The sequence below is a fragment of the Trachypithecus francoisi genome, unplaced genomic scaffold (genome assembly GCF_009764315.1).
Source record: "Trachypithecus francoisi isolate TF-2019V2 unplaced genomic scaffold, Tfra_2.0 Contig01554, whole genome shotgun sequence".
NCBI classification, from domain to species: Eukaryota; Metazoa; Chordata; class Mammalia; order Primates; family Cercopithecidae; genus Trachypithecus; species Trachypithecus francoisi.
In genome coordinates this window covers 3945427-3959673 of record NW_022681439.1, presented here as the reverse complement: position 1 = coordinate 3959673, position 14247 = coordinate 3945427, and the positions used below count along the sequence as shown (strand labels likewise).

The 14247-nt window shown below is 50.3% G+C and overlaps 2 protein-coding genes across 5 annotated transcripts in view; both read right to left on the bottom strand.

Annotated features, from left to right (window-relative positions):
• Positions 1-6201: 6201 nt before the first annotated feature.
• On the bottom strand, positions 6202-7556 carry CUNH8orf49 (chromosome unknown C8orf49 homolog). The gene is given in 4 exon segments (XM_033176631.1): positions 6202-7052; positions 7055-7291; positions 7294-7471; positions 7473-7556. Coding segments are annotated over 4 exon segments (687 nt in total). The 3' UTR covers positions 6202-6864.
• Positions 7557-9262: 1706 nt separating this feature from the next.
• The window catches only part of GATA4 (GATA binding protein 4), an 84476-nt gene continuing 79491 nt past the window's right edge, over positions 9263-14247 (bottom strand). For all 4 annotated transcript variants that reach the window (XM_033177110.1, XM_033177121.1, XM_033177101.1 and 1 more), the window contains exons 5-7: positions 14109-14196; positions 12176-12324; positions 9263-10961 (exon numbers count right to left, since the gene is read on the bottom strand). In XM_033177110.1, the coding sequence (XP_033033001.1) occupies positions 10779-10961; positions 12176-12324; positions 14109-14196 (420 nt within the window). In that variant the 3' untranslated portion in view covers positions 9263-10778. The remainder of the gene's footprint in view (positions 10962-12175; positions 12325-14108; positions 14197-14247) is intronic.

Here is a 14247-nt window from a genome sequence, read left to right as displayed (position 1 = left end):
AAAGAGATAAAACAATAGGCTGTTTAAAGATACATGTTTTCTTGTCTTTAGTTCTCGAAGGAGGATGGGGAGCCTGCGCTTTCCAGGAAGTTGGGAGGAAAGTTTGAGGAACTCCCCAGCAGGTGTTCAGGAAATAGGCTGGGGTGAAGTCACCATGGACCATAGCTGAGGGGGCCCTGGGGAAGGACTTGGTCAGCACAGGGAGACAAGCCCAACCCACCACCATCAGAGACATGGTTGTGTCCTACTGATTGAGAGGAAGGGTACAAGTGGCCTTCCCACAGTAGTCACCTACTGAACAGATTAGGGCAGGAGGTGAGGAGAGGGAGGCCTGGGGAGGCCTAGGGTATAAGGTTCTCATCTAGAAAGGCATCTGGAGGCAGAGGGGATGAAGTTGGAGGGTATGGGGTTTGCAGGAGGCATCCCTCGGAAAGCCTCTGGTCCCCCTCTTTCTATATCTGGCCTTTTCTGGAAAATAACGTCCCCACCCCTCCCAGGACGCCCCTGCCATAGGATCAGGCTCACCACAATGGTAGCTTCTGGAACCCCTAGCTTCCCTTTCTGTAGACTGGCTGAACTGGGAGGGAAGCCATAGCCATAATTCTCACCTCACCTGGTGGAATGAATGCCTGGTGCCTAAAGGGGTTCTTCTGAGGCCAAGGGGCTATGCAATTGAAAATCAGATGGTTCACAGCTTGGCTGTGTCATTGATTATTATTGTTCATTGAGCACATACTATGTGCAAAACACTGTTGCAAGCGCTTTGCATATATTACTTGATTATTAGTTGTGGGGATACAAGCAAGTCATAGTATCTCTGACTTCATTCATTAAATGGGCTATCTATTAAATGGTATTATAGAAATATTACAAAGCCACACTTCTCAAACTTCAATGTGCCGATGAATCCCCTGGGAACCTTGTTTACATGCAGATTCTAAAGTCTATACCAGGGCCCAAGATGTTGCCTTTCCAGCAAGCTGCTGGGTGATGCTGATGCTGTTGACCTAGGGGCCACATTGTTTTTTTTTTTCTTTTCTGTGACGGAGTTTCACTCTTGTTGCCCAGGCTGGAGTGCAATGGCGCAATCCCAGCTCACTGCAACCTCTGCCTCCTGGGTTCAAGGGATTCTCCTGCCTCAGCCTCCTGGGTAGCTAGGATTACAGGTGCGTACAAGCATGCCCAGCTAATTTTTGTATTTTTAGTAGAGACGGGGTTTCTCCAGCTTGGCCAGGCTGGTCTCGAACTCCTGACCTCAGGTGATCCTCCCATCTTGGCCTCCCAAAGTGTTGGGATTACAGGCTTGAGCTGCCGCACCCGGCCCTAGGGGCTACATTTTGACAAGCAGCAAGAATTTAGAGCACAGCGATTGACAGTTGGTAGACACTCAGCAAATTGAGTGAATGATTCAATGCATCCATGTTGAGTGAATGATTAAATGAGCTATTAGCTAGGAAACACACATAAACTGTAAGTACATGCAAGTACTGTGCAAGCATATGCAATCATCATTCTAAGACAAAAAGGCTGAATAATCTGCCTGGAAAAGGCCAGCCTGGAAGAGTGACTCCACAGAGGAGTGGCTAGAAACCTGCTCCCATACCAGGCTGCCTGGGTCCACAACCCACCACTCAGCTGGGAGAGCCTGGGCAAGTAACTCACCCTTTCTGTATCTCAGTTTCTTCATCTGCAAATAATGACCTTACTGATTTATTATTTATTTATTTATTTATTGAGGCAGAGTCTCAGTCTGTCGCCCAGGCCGGAGTATAGTGGTGCGATCTCGGCTTACTGCAACCTCTGTCTCCCAGGTTCAAGCGATTCTCCTGTCTCTGCCTCCCGAGTAGCTGGGATTACAGGCAACTGCTACCACACGCTGCTAATTTTTGTATTTTTAGTAGAGATGGGGTTTCACCATGTTGGCCAGACTGGTCTCGAACTCCTGATCTCAGGTGATATGCCCCCTCCTCAGGCGCCCAAAGTGCTGGGATTACAGACCTGAGCCACCACGCCTGGCCCCTGTGTGATTTCTTGAAATGATTCACCTCCATCACTGCACTGGGTCTGGTCACTGCACTGGGTCTCCAGCACTGGATCTGGTGTATAGCAATCACTAAACGTTTTAATAATTATTATTTGTAGTATTATTAGTAGTAGTAGTAGCATTTGCCTCCTGGAGTGGGGCAACCCCCAAGCCCACTGGAGTGGGCCTCAGCTCGGAAAGGACTGGCGCCCACCTTTCTAAGAGGCGTGGAACCAATTGCTCTCCCTGCCTTTGTGTCCTTGTTTTTTTCCAACAGAGCTAGAGTTGTAATGCACATGAAAAGAGATTAAAATACAGCCGCCCCAAAGAATGCAAGGAAGGGAGTGAAAGAGAAAAAACACTAGGATCCTGTAAGGGATTGAATTACTGCTGAGAGTTTGGGGATTCTGAAGCACACAGGGAGGGTCCGTATGGCTCTAGGAGCACCACAGCGGCAGGGGCTGAGCGGATTCTGGAGGTTCTTCCAGTTGCCCCTCTTCTGGTGTATGTGGCCGTGGACAGCAAGCCCTATTCCCCAGTGTCTCTAGGTCTTTCTTTCATCACGTATAATTCGGGAGAATTTGGAACCAAGGATTCTCCTCAACTTCTAGAAAGACACTGAAGGACTTCCTCTTGGACTTTCGGCTAATCCCAGACTGGGCAGGGCTTCCAGGCTTGCTGATTTCCCCTGTTTAGGAGACTCAAGAGTGGGGTGTAAAAGCCCAGATTCTGGAGTGAAACAGATGTTGTTTGAACCCTGATTTGCACTTACTAGCTGTGACCTTCAACAAGTGACTTAAAATCCGTGGGCCATGTCTTTTTTATGTGCAAAACGTGAGTGGGGGGATATGGAAGTGTTTCCTGCGGCTGTCGAAAGCTACCAGCAGCGCTGGACATGCAGTCGTGTTCAACAAGCAGCAGGCAATTTTTGCTGGCAGCATTTCGGGGCTGCGTCGGGATGGACGGCTGGAAAACTCAGGCTGCAGTGGAGGCTGAAAGGGAGAACACGTGCGCCCCCACATGGTAGGCGCATTAACTGCAAGGGCGTGCTCTAGGTCGGCTCCATGGCCTTCCAGTGCGGGTGGGTGGTCAGCGAATGTTGCTCTTTCTCACACCAGCTCTGTGGATTTGGGCAAGTTCCCTTGACTGAGAGACAAAAGGGTTTGAACCAGATGGTCTCGAGACCCGACATGATTTGTAAATGAGTCAGGCACGATATCTCAATCTGGGCTTCCTTTCCTTAGCAGGGTTCAGTTTTCTTTGTTCCATTCAGTCTCTCAGGCCAGCTGTTGGAAACTTAGGAGTGCTAACTTCCCAATCATTAGCAGTTTGTCTTCTGGAAGAAGTTTAGTTTCCAAGGCTACTTTGAGGAACAATGCTTTTTGGATGTATAATTCTGGAACCTTTTTTTTTTTTTTTGAGACAGAGTCTCGCTCTGTTGCCAGGCTGGAGTGCAGTGTTGCGGCCTCTGCTTGCTGCAACCTCTGCCTCCTGGGTTCAAGCAATTCTCCTGCCTCAGCCTCCCAAGTAGCTGGGATTACAGGCACGCACCACCAGGCCCAAGCTGATTTTTGTATTTTTAGTAAAGATGGGGTTTCACCATGTTAGCCAGGCTGGTCTTGAACTCCTGACCTCGTGATCTGCCTGCCTCGGCCTCCCAAAGTGCTGGGATTACAGGCATGAGCCACCGCGCCCAGCCTCTTGGAACCATTTTTTTTTAAACCTTATTAATTGGGACATAATGACGACACTGCTTTCCATTTGAGACTCAAGACATCAATGTTATTTATTTATTTATTTATTTTTTGTTTTTGTTTTTGAGACAGAGTCTCGCACTGTTGCCCAGGTTGGAGTGCAATGGCGTGATCTTGGCTCACTGCAACCTCCGCCTCCTGGGTTCAAACAATTCTCCTGCCTCGGCCTCCCAAGGAGCTGGGATTACAGGCGCCCGCCACCATGCCCAGCTAATTTCTTGTATTTTTAGTAGAGACGGGGTTCTACCATGTTGGCCACGGCTGGTCTCAAACTCCTGACCTCAGGTGATCCACCCGCCTCAGCCTCCCAAAGTGCTGGGATTACAGGTGTGAACCACCGCACTTGGCCAAGACATCAATCTGGAGTCTCCAGAAAGAGCATTTTCAAATCTTGGGGCCCTGAGGTGTCATCTGTACCAATGAGACTGTGTGAGGCCCAGAGAGAGAGGTGAGTCATTTTCCTCCAATTTGTGATTCCATAGCTGCTGGTCCAGTCTTGGACACCTGAAGCTGCCCAGGCCAAACCATTTCACAGATGAGGATGCTGAGGTCAGAGCAGTTGGGTGAATGGCCCAACAGCACACGGCCAGCCCATGACCAAACTTGAGCCGGAAGGCAGGTCTCAGAATTCCCTGTTGTGGGCACTTCCAGTCCCCTCCTTTTTTTTGAGGAGGCAGAAGCACAGGTGTACAGGATCCTTCCGTGTGTGTGTGTGGCAGTGGCCCCTTCTGGAGGCCCCAGGACCCAGAGAAACCCACAAGCCATTGAAAAACAGTCAGAAAGCATCTAAGTAACCATCCATTTAGTATCTGTCACAAGGCCACAAAGTAAACTAAATGGAATGTCTTTGCCTTAGGCGGGAACCCAGCTTGGTGTATTGACTCTCTGGTACTTGTTAGCAGAGATGAACAGTTATGGTTTTTGTTTGTTTGTTTGTTTGTTTATTTTATTTTGAGATGGAGTTTCTTTCTGTCATCCAGGCTGGAATGCAGTGTTGGGATCTCGGCTCACTGCAACCTCCATCTCCCAGGTTCAAAGGATTCTCCTGCCTCAGCCTCCCAAGTAGCTGGGATTACAGGTGCCCGCCACCACCGCCAGCTAATTTTTGTATTTTTGGTAGAGATGAGGCCTCACCACATTGGCCAGGCTGGTCTCAAACTCCTGATCTCAAATGATCCACCCGCCTCGGCCTCCTAAAGTGCTGGGATTACAGGTGTGAGCCACTGCGCCTGGCTTGTTCATTTTTAAATTGAGGTATAATTTTCATGTGGTTGTTTTTATCTACGAAAAATGAGGAAAACCCCAAATGATTAGTTAAAACTACTTCAAAACATGGGACCTGTGCTGGGTGTGGTGGCTCACACCTCTAATCCCAGCACTTTGGGAGGCCGAGGTGGGCAGACCACTTAAGCCCAGGAATTTGAGGCCAGCCTGGGCAACATAGTGAAACCTTGTCTCTACTAAAAATACAAAAACATTAGCCAAATGTGGTGGTGACACACATCTGTAGTCCCAGCTGCTCAGGAGGCTGAGGTGAGAGGATCACTTGAGCCTGGAAGGTGGAGGCTGCCCTGAGCTGTGATTGCACCACTGCACTCCAGCCTGGAGGACAGAGCAAGACTGTCTCAAAAATAAAAACAAAAACAAAAATGGGGCCCATGGCAGGGGTGAGAGTAGGTAAAGGGGACTCTGCTGATGGGAAGATTGGAAGCCACTCTGAGGAGCCCCAAGGAAAGGTATACAATGGGTGACTGTGGAGGATATCGCAGAGGATGCCAGCCCAGAGTCTTCAGCAGGGCGCGGTCCCCTCAGAGGCTATAGCAGCTCCTTCCAACGGAAAAGCATGTTAGGGGCACTCTGGACCCATTGCTTTGCTCAGCAGAGCCCTGGCCTCGTTAGGGTTCTGTGATTTCAGTGTTTACTGACTACATCTATCCTCCATCCCGGCTTAACCATTTTAGATCATCAAGAACCCTAGAAGTAATGGATATTTTCCATTTTTATTAAGTTCTCAAGGAAAAGGACAGAGGAGGAACAATAAATCTCAATTATTATTATTATTATTATTTATTTTTTGAGATGGAGTTTCAGTCTTATTGCCCAGGCTGGAGTGCACTGGCGCAATCTCGGGTCACTGCAACCTCCGCCTCCTGGGTTCAGGAAATTCTTCGCCCTCAGCCTCCCAAGTAGCTGGGATTACAGGCGCCCACCACGGCACCCGGCTAATTTTTTGTTTTCTTAGTAGAGATGGGTTTTTGCCATGTTAGCCAGGCAGGTACCAAACTCCTGACCTCAGGTGATCCACCCACCTCGGCCTCCAAAAGTACTGGGATTACAAGAGTAAGCCACCATGCCCAGCCATTTTTTTTTTTTTAACATCTCTAATTACAACCCACTTTCAGCAAATTCATCTTGAAGAGGGAGCACAAGAGACTATGGTATCTTTCTTGTACAAACATTATGCTAATATTGTTCACTAGTATTGTCCATAGTATTGAGCTGCTTCTGAATTAACTCCTTATGTCAGTCATTCACTGATTAGGAAGCTGTGACTGGTTTAGTTGACTTGAAAAGTGATTAGAACTGGTGCATCCTGTTGCAAACTGCTTATAGATCCAGTGGGGTGTCTGTGTGTGTCTGTGTGTGTTTCTGTGTCAGAGGGAGGGAGAGGGAAAGAAGTTTATCAGGCAGAGGACGGCAGCCACAGCTGTAGGATAGAAGACAGTCATCCCAGAGGGAATGGAGTGAGTGTGAGTGTATGAGAAGTGCCTCATTTATCACTCATCTTGGGACGGGAGAAGCCCCCTTTTTGTGTTCATCTGAAAACCCCCTGACCTGGAGCTTGCGATCATGAGCACCAGTGTCTCACAGGCTTTTTTCGTTCTTGTATTCTGGTTAACTTGGAGCACACCTGTGCCATCAGTGCTTTCTGCAAAACTAACCCCCGCCCCCCACACCCCCGCCACCCCCGGGTTTTAGCCAGAGGAGTGAGCTGGCAGTGCATAGACCAGAAAAAAGAATGGACTTTGAAAAATGAGGTCTGTTTTACTATCATCTTCGCTTTGATGATTTTATTCTTACTTGTTCTCAAATAACCTTTTTGCAAATGCCACTGCCACTGCTATCTGGAAGAGCAATATGAAAGTCACACTGGAGTCAGAGCTTAGAGAGCAGCACCATGTCCCTGGAGGATAAGGGAAAGGGCCTCAGTGACTGAAACGAGAGCAACAGTGTAAAGTGGCAGACAGAGCAGAGAAGGAGGTTCCTGGAGGTTCGCTTCCCAAGCTAAGCCTCGCAGGGATGACGCATACTTGTATTGTTACAGGGTGATGGAACATTTGTGCTCCAGCTTTAAGCAAGCAAGGCAAGGATGCAACCTGAAGAATAGGTGCCAATGTCACAAAATGATAAAACAAGCAAACCCAAACCAGAACACCCAGTCCCACTCCGGAAGAAAGAGCTTTCCGAATGGCTGCGTCCCGTGCACTCAGTCCACGAGTGAGAGCTGGGGGCTCTGCAGTGGGTGGCTTGTCCTAATACTCCCCACCCCTGGCTCCATTTGGTACATATTCAGAGATTGTAAACTTATTATTTTGAGATGAAGTTTCGCTCTTGTTGCCCAGGCTGGAGTGCAATGGTGAGATCTCGGTTCACGGCACCCTCTGCCTCCTGGGTTCAAGCGATTCTCCTCCCTCAGCTTCCTGAGTAGCTGGGATTACAGGCACGCACCACCACGCCTGGCTAATTTTGTATTTTTAGTAGAGACGGGGTTTCTCCATGTTGGTCAGGCTGGTCTCAAACCCCCAACCTCAGGTGATCCACCCACCCCAGCCTCCTAAAGTGCTGGGATTACAGGCATGAGCCACTGCACCCGGCCTAAACTTATTTTCATTACTGTTAAGCCAAACACAATCACAGCATAATCACAGCTAAAATTAACTTTGTTACTGCTCACCTATCTTAGAGGCATTTAAAAGTCTAATTTTAAAGATAAATGCGCTCCTTAATTGTTAAAAGACTTGATGTGGGTTTCAAAAGGTTTTGTTTTTTGTTTGAGACACAGTCAAGCTTAAGTGTAAGTGGCATGAGCTCAGCTCACTGCAGTCTTGACCTCCTGGACTCAAGTGATCCTCCCACAACCTTCTGAGTAGCTGGGATCACAGGGGCATGCCACCATACCTGGCTAATTTTCTAATTTTTTGTAGAGATGGGGTCACCCTATGTTGCCCAGGTTTGTCTCGACCTCTCAGGCTCAAGCAATCCTCCTGCCTTGGCCTCCCAAAATGCTAGGATTACAGGGGTGAGCCACCGTGCCCGGCCCCACTCCACATACTTTTTTTTTTTTTTTTTTTTGAGGCGGAGTCTCGCTCTGTCCCCCAGGCTGGAGTGCAGTGGCCGGATCTCAGCTCACTGCAAGCTCCGCCTCCTGGGTTTACGCCATTCTCCTGCCTCAGCCTCCCAGAGTAGCTGGGACTACAGGCGCCCGCCACCTCGCCCGGCTCGTTTTTGTATTTTTTAGTAGAGACGGGGTTTCACCATGTTAGCCAGGATGGTCTCGATCTCCTGACCTCGTGATCCACCCATCTCGGCCTCCCAAAGTGCTGGGATTACAGGCTTGAGCCACCGCGCCCGGCCACTCCACATACTTTTAAGATGAAGTGGTTAAGCACCCCTGTGGCCTAAGGAGGTGAAGACAAATGGATCAAGGAGAGGAAGTGCCGCCTTCTCTCTCATTCTTGTGAGGCATCATTTGCCCCTTAGCCTGTTTGGATCAAACCATAAAATGGCAAGAGCTCCTTGTCCTAGAGGGACCCACTTTTAAGTCGGAAGGGGCTAGAGAGAACATTTTCTTCCAGGCAGGTGGAGTCTCATGCTCCAGGCCCTGTTGTCTGGAGGAGGGCTCTAAAAATGCCCTCAGATGGTTGGGAGTGGTGATCCATGCCTCTAATCCCAGCATTTTGGGAGGCCGAGGCGGGAGAATGGCTTGAGCCCAGGAGTTTAAGACCAGCCTCGGCAACAAAGCAAGATCCCATCTCTACAAAATAAAAATTAGCTGGTCATGGTGGTGTGCATCTGTGGTTCCAGCTACTGAAGAGACAGGCAGGTGGATCGCTTGAGCCAGGTAGGTCCATGATGGCACACAGCACTCCAGCCTGAGCAACAGAGCAAGGCCCTGTCTCAATAAATCAATAAATACATTGAGCAACTTTTGTTGGACCACAAGGAACTTGGCTTATGGATAGGTACAACTGTCTCCTAGGAAATTAAAGCCCAGCGGTGACACCCATCTAATGCCTGGCATGAGCAGGGCTGGGATGAGCGTTCTTTTCAGGCTCCACTGCTACAAAAAGAGGGAGCCTTGGCCAATGGCCAAAAATAAAGGAAGCAGCCGTGAGTGGGTCAGTGGATCCTTGGCCTCAAGATTCCCCAGGAGAGAAGAGCAGTGCTGAACCTCCCAGTGAAGACCACTGAGGGAAGAGGAGGGAAAGAGGAATACAGATAAATTTATTAGTTAAATACTGATTTTACAGCCATTTCACCTTAAGACAATGTTAACAGGTTTGTGGGTTAGGGAGGGTATACGAGGGGGCCTTTGGAAGAAAACAATGTAAATGATGATTAAAACAGAATCTTGGTTCAAAGGTATTCTCTGCTACAGCCAGTAGGATTTTGGAGTGAGGGGGCTGGGCGTGTGGGAGGCGTAGTAATGCCACAGTCAGCTACAGCTCTGCTGAGAAAGAGGAAGGAGTCTCCATGAGCTCCAGCGTCAGGGGCGGAAACTGAGCAATGTGCAGAGGAGAAGGCAGCGGATCCCGGAGCAGCTCAGAGTCGGAGGCTCCCTCCAGGCCCCCTGCCGTGTCCTAGCAGTCATCTTCTTTCCATGACTTGTGTTGTGTTGTGTTTGTTTGCTTTGAATTCGTGTTGCAGAATCTCTGGCTTTTTGCCTCCTGGACAAAAGACTTCTGCCAAGGCGAGGCTGCAGGTCCAGAGGGACTCTGGCTGCCACCTGACCAAGGACCAGGAGGAGCAGACAGCAGGTGGGTCAGCCTTTGGAACACTCCTGCCCCCCGAGCAGGACTCTGTCCACTTACACTCTCCCCGGAAGGATCTCGAGGCCCGGCTGAGTGTTTGCCAGACTGGCTTGGGCGGCAGAACGTTTTGTTCTTACTCAGAACCTCTGTGTGTGACAGGGTGAATGAAGGGCCTGCATGAACTCGAGGGGGAGCCGTTTGGCTAAGCCACCCAGCTCTGGTTTTGCCAGGGGAGGGACATGTACAAGCTGCAGGCAGAGCTGAATCACTCAGAGCAGGAGAAGGGATTTTTATTTTGAGAGACGTTGGAAGTGAAGGAGCAAAGGCCGGCAGCAGGGGAAGGTGCCTGGGGGAGAAGTTGCCAGCTGCAGGTGGATGAGGCTGCGCTCTGTGGCGGGTGCAGTGCTCCTCTAGCTCCCCAGGAAGTGTTCGGTCACTTCTGTCACATCCCACAGTTGTGGAGACAGATTTGGTATTGGGGATGCAGGGCGGTGCCGTTTCTCAAGCGGATGGATGGGGCAAGGGCCTCTCCCCAGGGGACCGTCCATCCAGGTATATGGCAAACAGATGCCATCATTTGGGCTGGAGCAGGGATCCCAGGGCCCAGCCCTCCGCTCGTTCTCAGATCCCTGGTGCTGGAAACACAATGCAAAACCCACCGTCTAGGCCACAGCGGTGAACACAGGGGACAAGGACATCTTGGGAAAGAAGTCTCCAACTCACAGGGAGATGCAGTGTGCTCATGCTGAAGGCTGGGCTCCCTCCAGTCCCACCACCGTATAAAGGCATCCAAGAAAATCCAACACCCACTTCCCCTAACCAGATTGTCAGCTTCAAGTTTCTTCCCAGTTGTTGTTCTGGAGTCATTCCCAGGCAGAGGAGGCCGGTCCCTGGGAGCCCAGGGCCTCCTTCTTCGCAGTCCTCCACGTCCCAGGTCCGTGCAGGAATTTGAGGAGGGAAGAGGGAAGATTATGCAGTGATTATGTCCCCGTGACTGTCAGCCAAGACCAGGCTGTTCCAAGAGTCCTGCTTGGAGCTGGTCTGTGGAGACTGGCTGACGGGAGACACATAGCCTTGTGGGGAGAGCTTCAGGGCCGAGAGGACCGGGTGGATGGAGGGCCCGTGGCCAGACATCGCGCTGACCGAGAACGTCTGAAAAGCAGAAAGCACACGATGAGGCTATGGAGACGCTCCTGAGGTGGGGAGGGCGCCCTACTCTGCAGATGTCGCCAGGATGGCTCCCGCCCTCAGGAAGGAACCAAGGAGCACGTCTCTGTTTCTCCTGATCCCGGTGATCTGGGCACGAAGGGTCTGGGTGACGCATCCGCTGCTTCTGAGCACAGTATACAACCAGGGCTAGGACCCGGCGGGCCTGTGGCTACTGTGGCTGCCCAGAAGGCTCTGATGGTTACAGGCATACTTTCTACCATCCTACCACTGCCACATCCACTTTCCAACAGAGAAGCCGTCCGCCCGGCCCAGAAGGGGCCCCTGCTGCCCCTGGTTCTGTGGGATCAGGTTCTCCCAGGCAAGAAGAAGCTCTTAAGACACAGCCTCTCTCAGTTAAGAGCAGAGGCAAGATTAACAGCAGGGGCTGGTCAGAGGAGACTGTGGTCAAGCTTGGTGCATCCTGGTCCCAAGAGAGGGAACTGCAGAGGGGACGAGGCGGGGAAGCTGAGATGCCATCATCCTCCACGAGAGGGAACCCGGGTTGCCCCGGGTGTCCCCTGACACACGTGCAGAGCTGGGCCTCATGAAAGTGGCATCCTGCCTGTGACCTCCCACCAGCCTGCCCTCCCTGCCCTCTGCAGGGTCCAGGCCTTTCCCCATGCCAGCTTCCTCCTCCTTCCCCACCCTCTCCTGTTGAAGTCTAACCTCCCTGAACGTAGGAGACAGGCTTGCCTCGAGAACCCCTGCTCTGCCTCCCAGGCGGAACCACGTGGTTCCTCCCACAGCGGAACCGCCTCCCCTCGCTGCAGCAGGCAGTCTCATTCAGGCTGTACTTGTGCGTTGTTTGCCTCCCCGCCACCCATGCTGTATGCCAGCCCCAGACTCCTCTCTCTTTGTTTCCAAAGATAGTGGCACAGAGGAGCTGTTAACAAATTGTGAGTCATAATGCTGTCCACACCACCATAGCTTGATAAGATGTCCTGAAATACAGCTGCATGCAGAGACCCCTAGCCTCCCTCGAGGGGCCCTGAGGGCACCACGCAGCTCAAAGGCTGCAGCTTCCTAGCCCAGAGGGTAGCTCACTGCTTGCACCTGTGAGGCCTGGCTGCAAGTCCCACCCAAGACTAGGCTGGCCCCTGGGACTCTGCAGTCAGCCTCCCCACAAACAGCCCTGGCGCCCCACCCGTGGTGTGTACCTGGGACACGGAGCTGCTGTGCCCGTAGTGAGATGACAGGCCGGGCTCTGTCTTGATGGGGCGCATCTCCTCGCTGCTGCTGGTGGTGGCACTGCTGGAGTTGCTGGAAGCACCGCTGGCGGGAGGAAGGCTCTCACTGCCTGAAGGACCTGGAATGAAGCAGAGTCAGCACACCCAAATCAGCGGCAGGGACAAATAATGAACAGAGGGCAGCCTGTGAGACAGCGGGGATGGGTCTGTGCTAATGGCTTTATCGACATGTGTCAGGGAGAGCCGCAGGGGTCCGTATCAGTGGAGAGTTACAGTTCTCACGGGGATGGCTTCTTCCCCCATCTCATCTCAAACCCTTGAGGCCACATGGGTTTCAGAATTCAAAACTTTAAAAAAAAATTCTTCCTCATTCAACTTGAAGATTCAAATGTTTTAAAGTCCAAATACTGTGTATTATAGAATACCTGCAGCAGGGCCCGAGACAATACCCTATAAGTAAATAATTAATATCCCCGCAGCAAAGCATGTGAACATCACACTGAATGAGGTAAACAGAGACTATCCACAGCCTTGTGTCTGCTCAGAGTAGGTTTTGCTGCCAACTCTAGCTTCCTGGGTTTGGAATTCTGGACCGGGGATGGCGCACCTGAGCCGAATGTCTTCTCTACCCGTGACTGCTACGTGCGAGGAACTAAGGTTGCCCAGGGCACACAGGGCACTCGGCAGCAGCAGGGAAGCAGGAGGAGAGGTGGCAGACCACAGGTGTGAGGCACTGAAAACTCCGGGGGGAAATATGCCTAAGGGGCAAGCCATGGTTGAATCTAGAAAAGTAGAACTTTGATCATGTCCTTGGTAGTGGAAAGGGCCAATTTATCTGACTCTGTCATGCCTTAGGTTAGAAGATAAATTTTCCATCAGATCAGCCAATTGATTTTCTCTGAGACTGTAGCATTGACCAGTCCAATCTTTAACTGGGTAGCAGTACTGAGTGGGGAATGTTTTGGTAGGGAACATAAATGTATTAAAGAACAGCCCTTGTTCTTTCATAAATTTATATATAATTTAATAAATACAAATAAATATAATTTAAATTTAATAAATATTTAATAAAGTTATTAAAAATAAATTTTAAAAGAACAGCCCTGGTTCTTTTTAATTTTTTTTTTTTGAGAGATGGGGTCTTGCTCTGCTCTCCAGGTTGGAGTACAGTGGCACGATCACAGGTCACTGCAGCCTCCAACTTTTGAGCAGCCCTTATTCTTAACCTAGAAATTAAGAAGGCAGGTATATTGAAGAGAACATTGACGCAGAAGCATAAAAGCTTGGGTTTTAATTCTCTACCCATTAACAGCTGTATGACCCTCGTTAAATCACCGTCCTCTATGAGCCTCAGTTTGCTTGTTACTAAAATGGCGTCATAAACTGGTTCTCATGGAGTCTTACGTTCATGGAGATCATGTTTCTGAAGGGGCTTTCTAAAGCACAAAGCATTGCATGATGTTAATTATCCACTGGCTTAGAGATCAATCTGTTAGGAATAGGATTAATTGGACCCTGTCCTCCTGGATCCCCGTTAGCCCAAAGAAAATGGAAAGGAACTGAGCTTTTGGGTGGCTGCAGCGCTGAAGATGAAGGGACCTAGTCAAGTTCCTCTTTCTTGCAGGCCCTCAACTGGTCCAGCCTGCCCACTGAGATTTTTGCAGTTGGCAATGATCAGACCCCAGCCTGAGTTGGGCCTGCTTCAAAAGCTCCCAATACGTTCCATGGCAATTGTTACTTTGTTGCTGAGCTCTTCATCCTGTCCTGAAAGGCCAGGGATGTACAATGCTGTCCCCACACCCTGGCAGCCTGGGCTGGCCTGCCTAACCCAGAAGATATCATTCTTATGCACTCTGAGGGCTTCTGACGTATTCACATAATCACTCACAGATCTTTTCCTCACCTGCTGGTGTCTTAGATTTATTCAGGTTCTTGGGCTTCCGTTTTCTGGTTTGAATCCCCTCTTTCCGCATTGCAAGAGGCCTGGGGACCTGGAGGGTCACAAGTCAATACATATGGTTTTCCATGTCTACATCATCTGC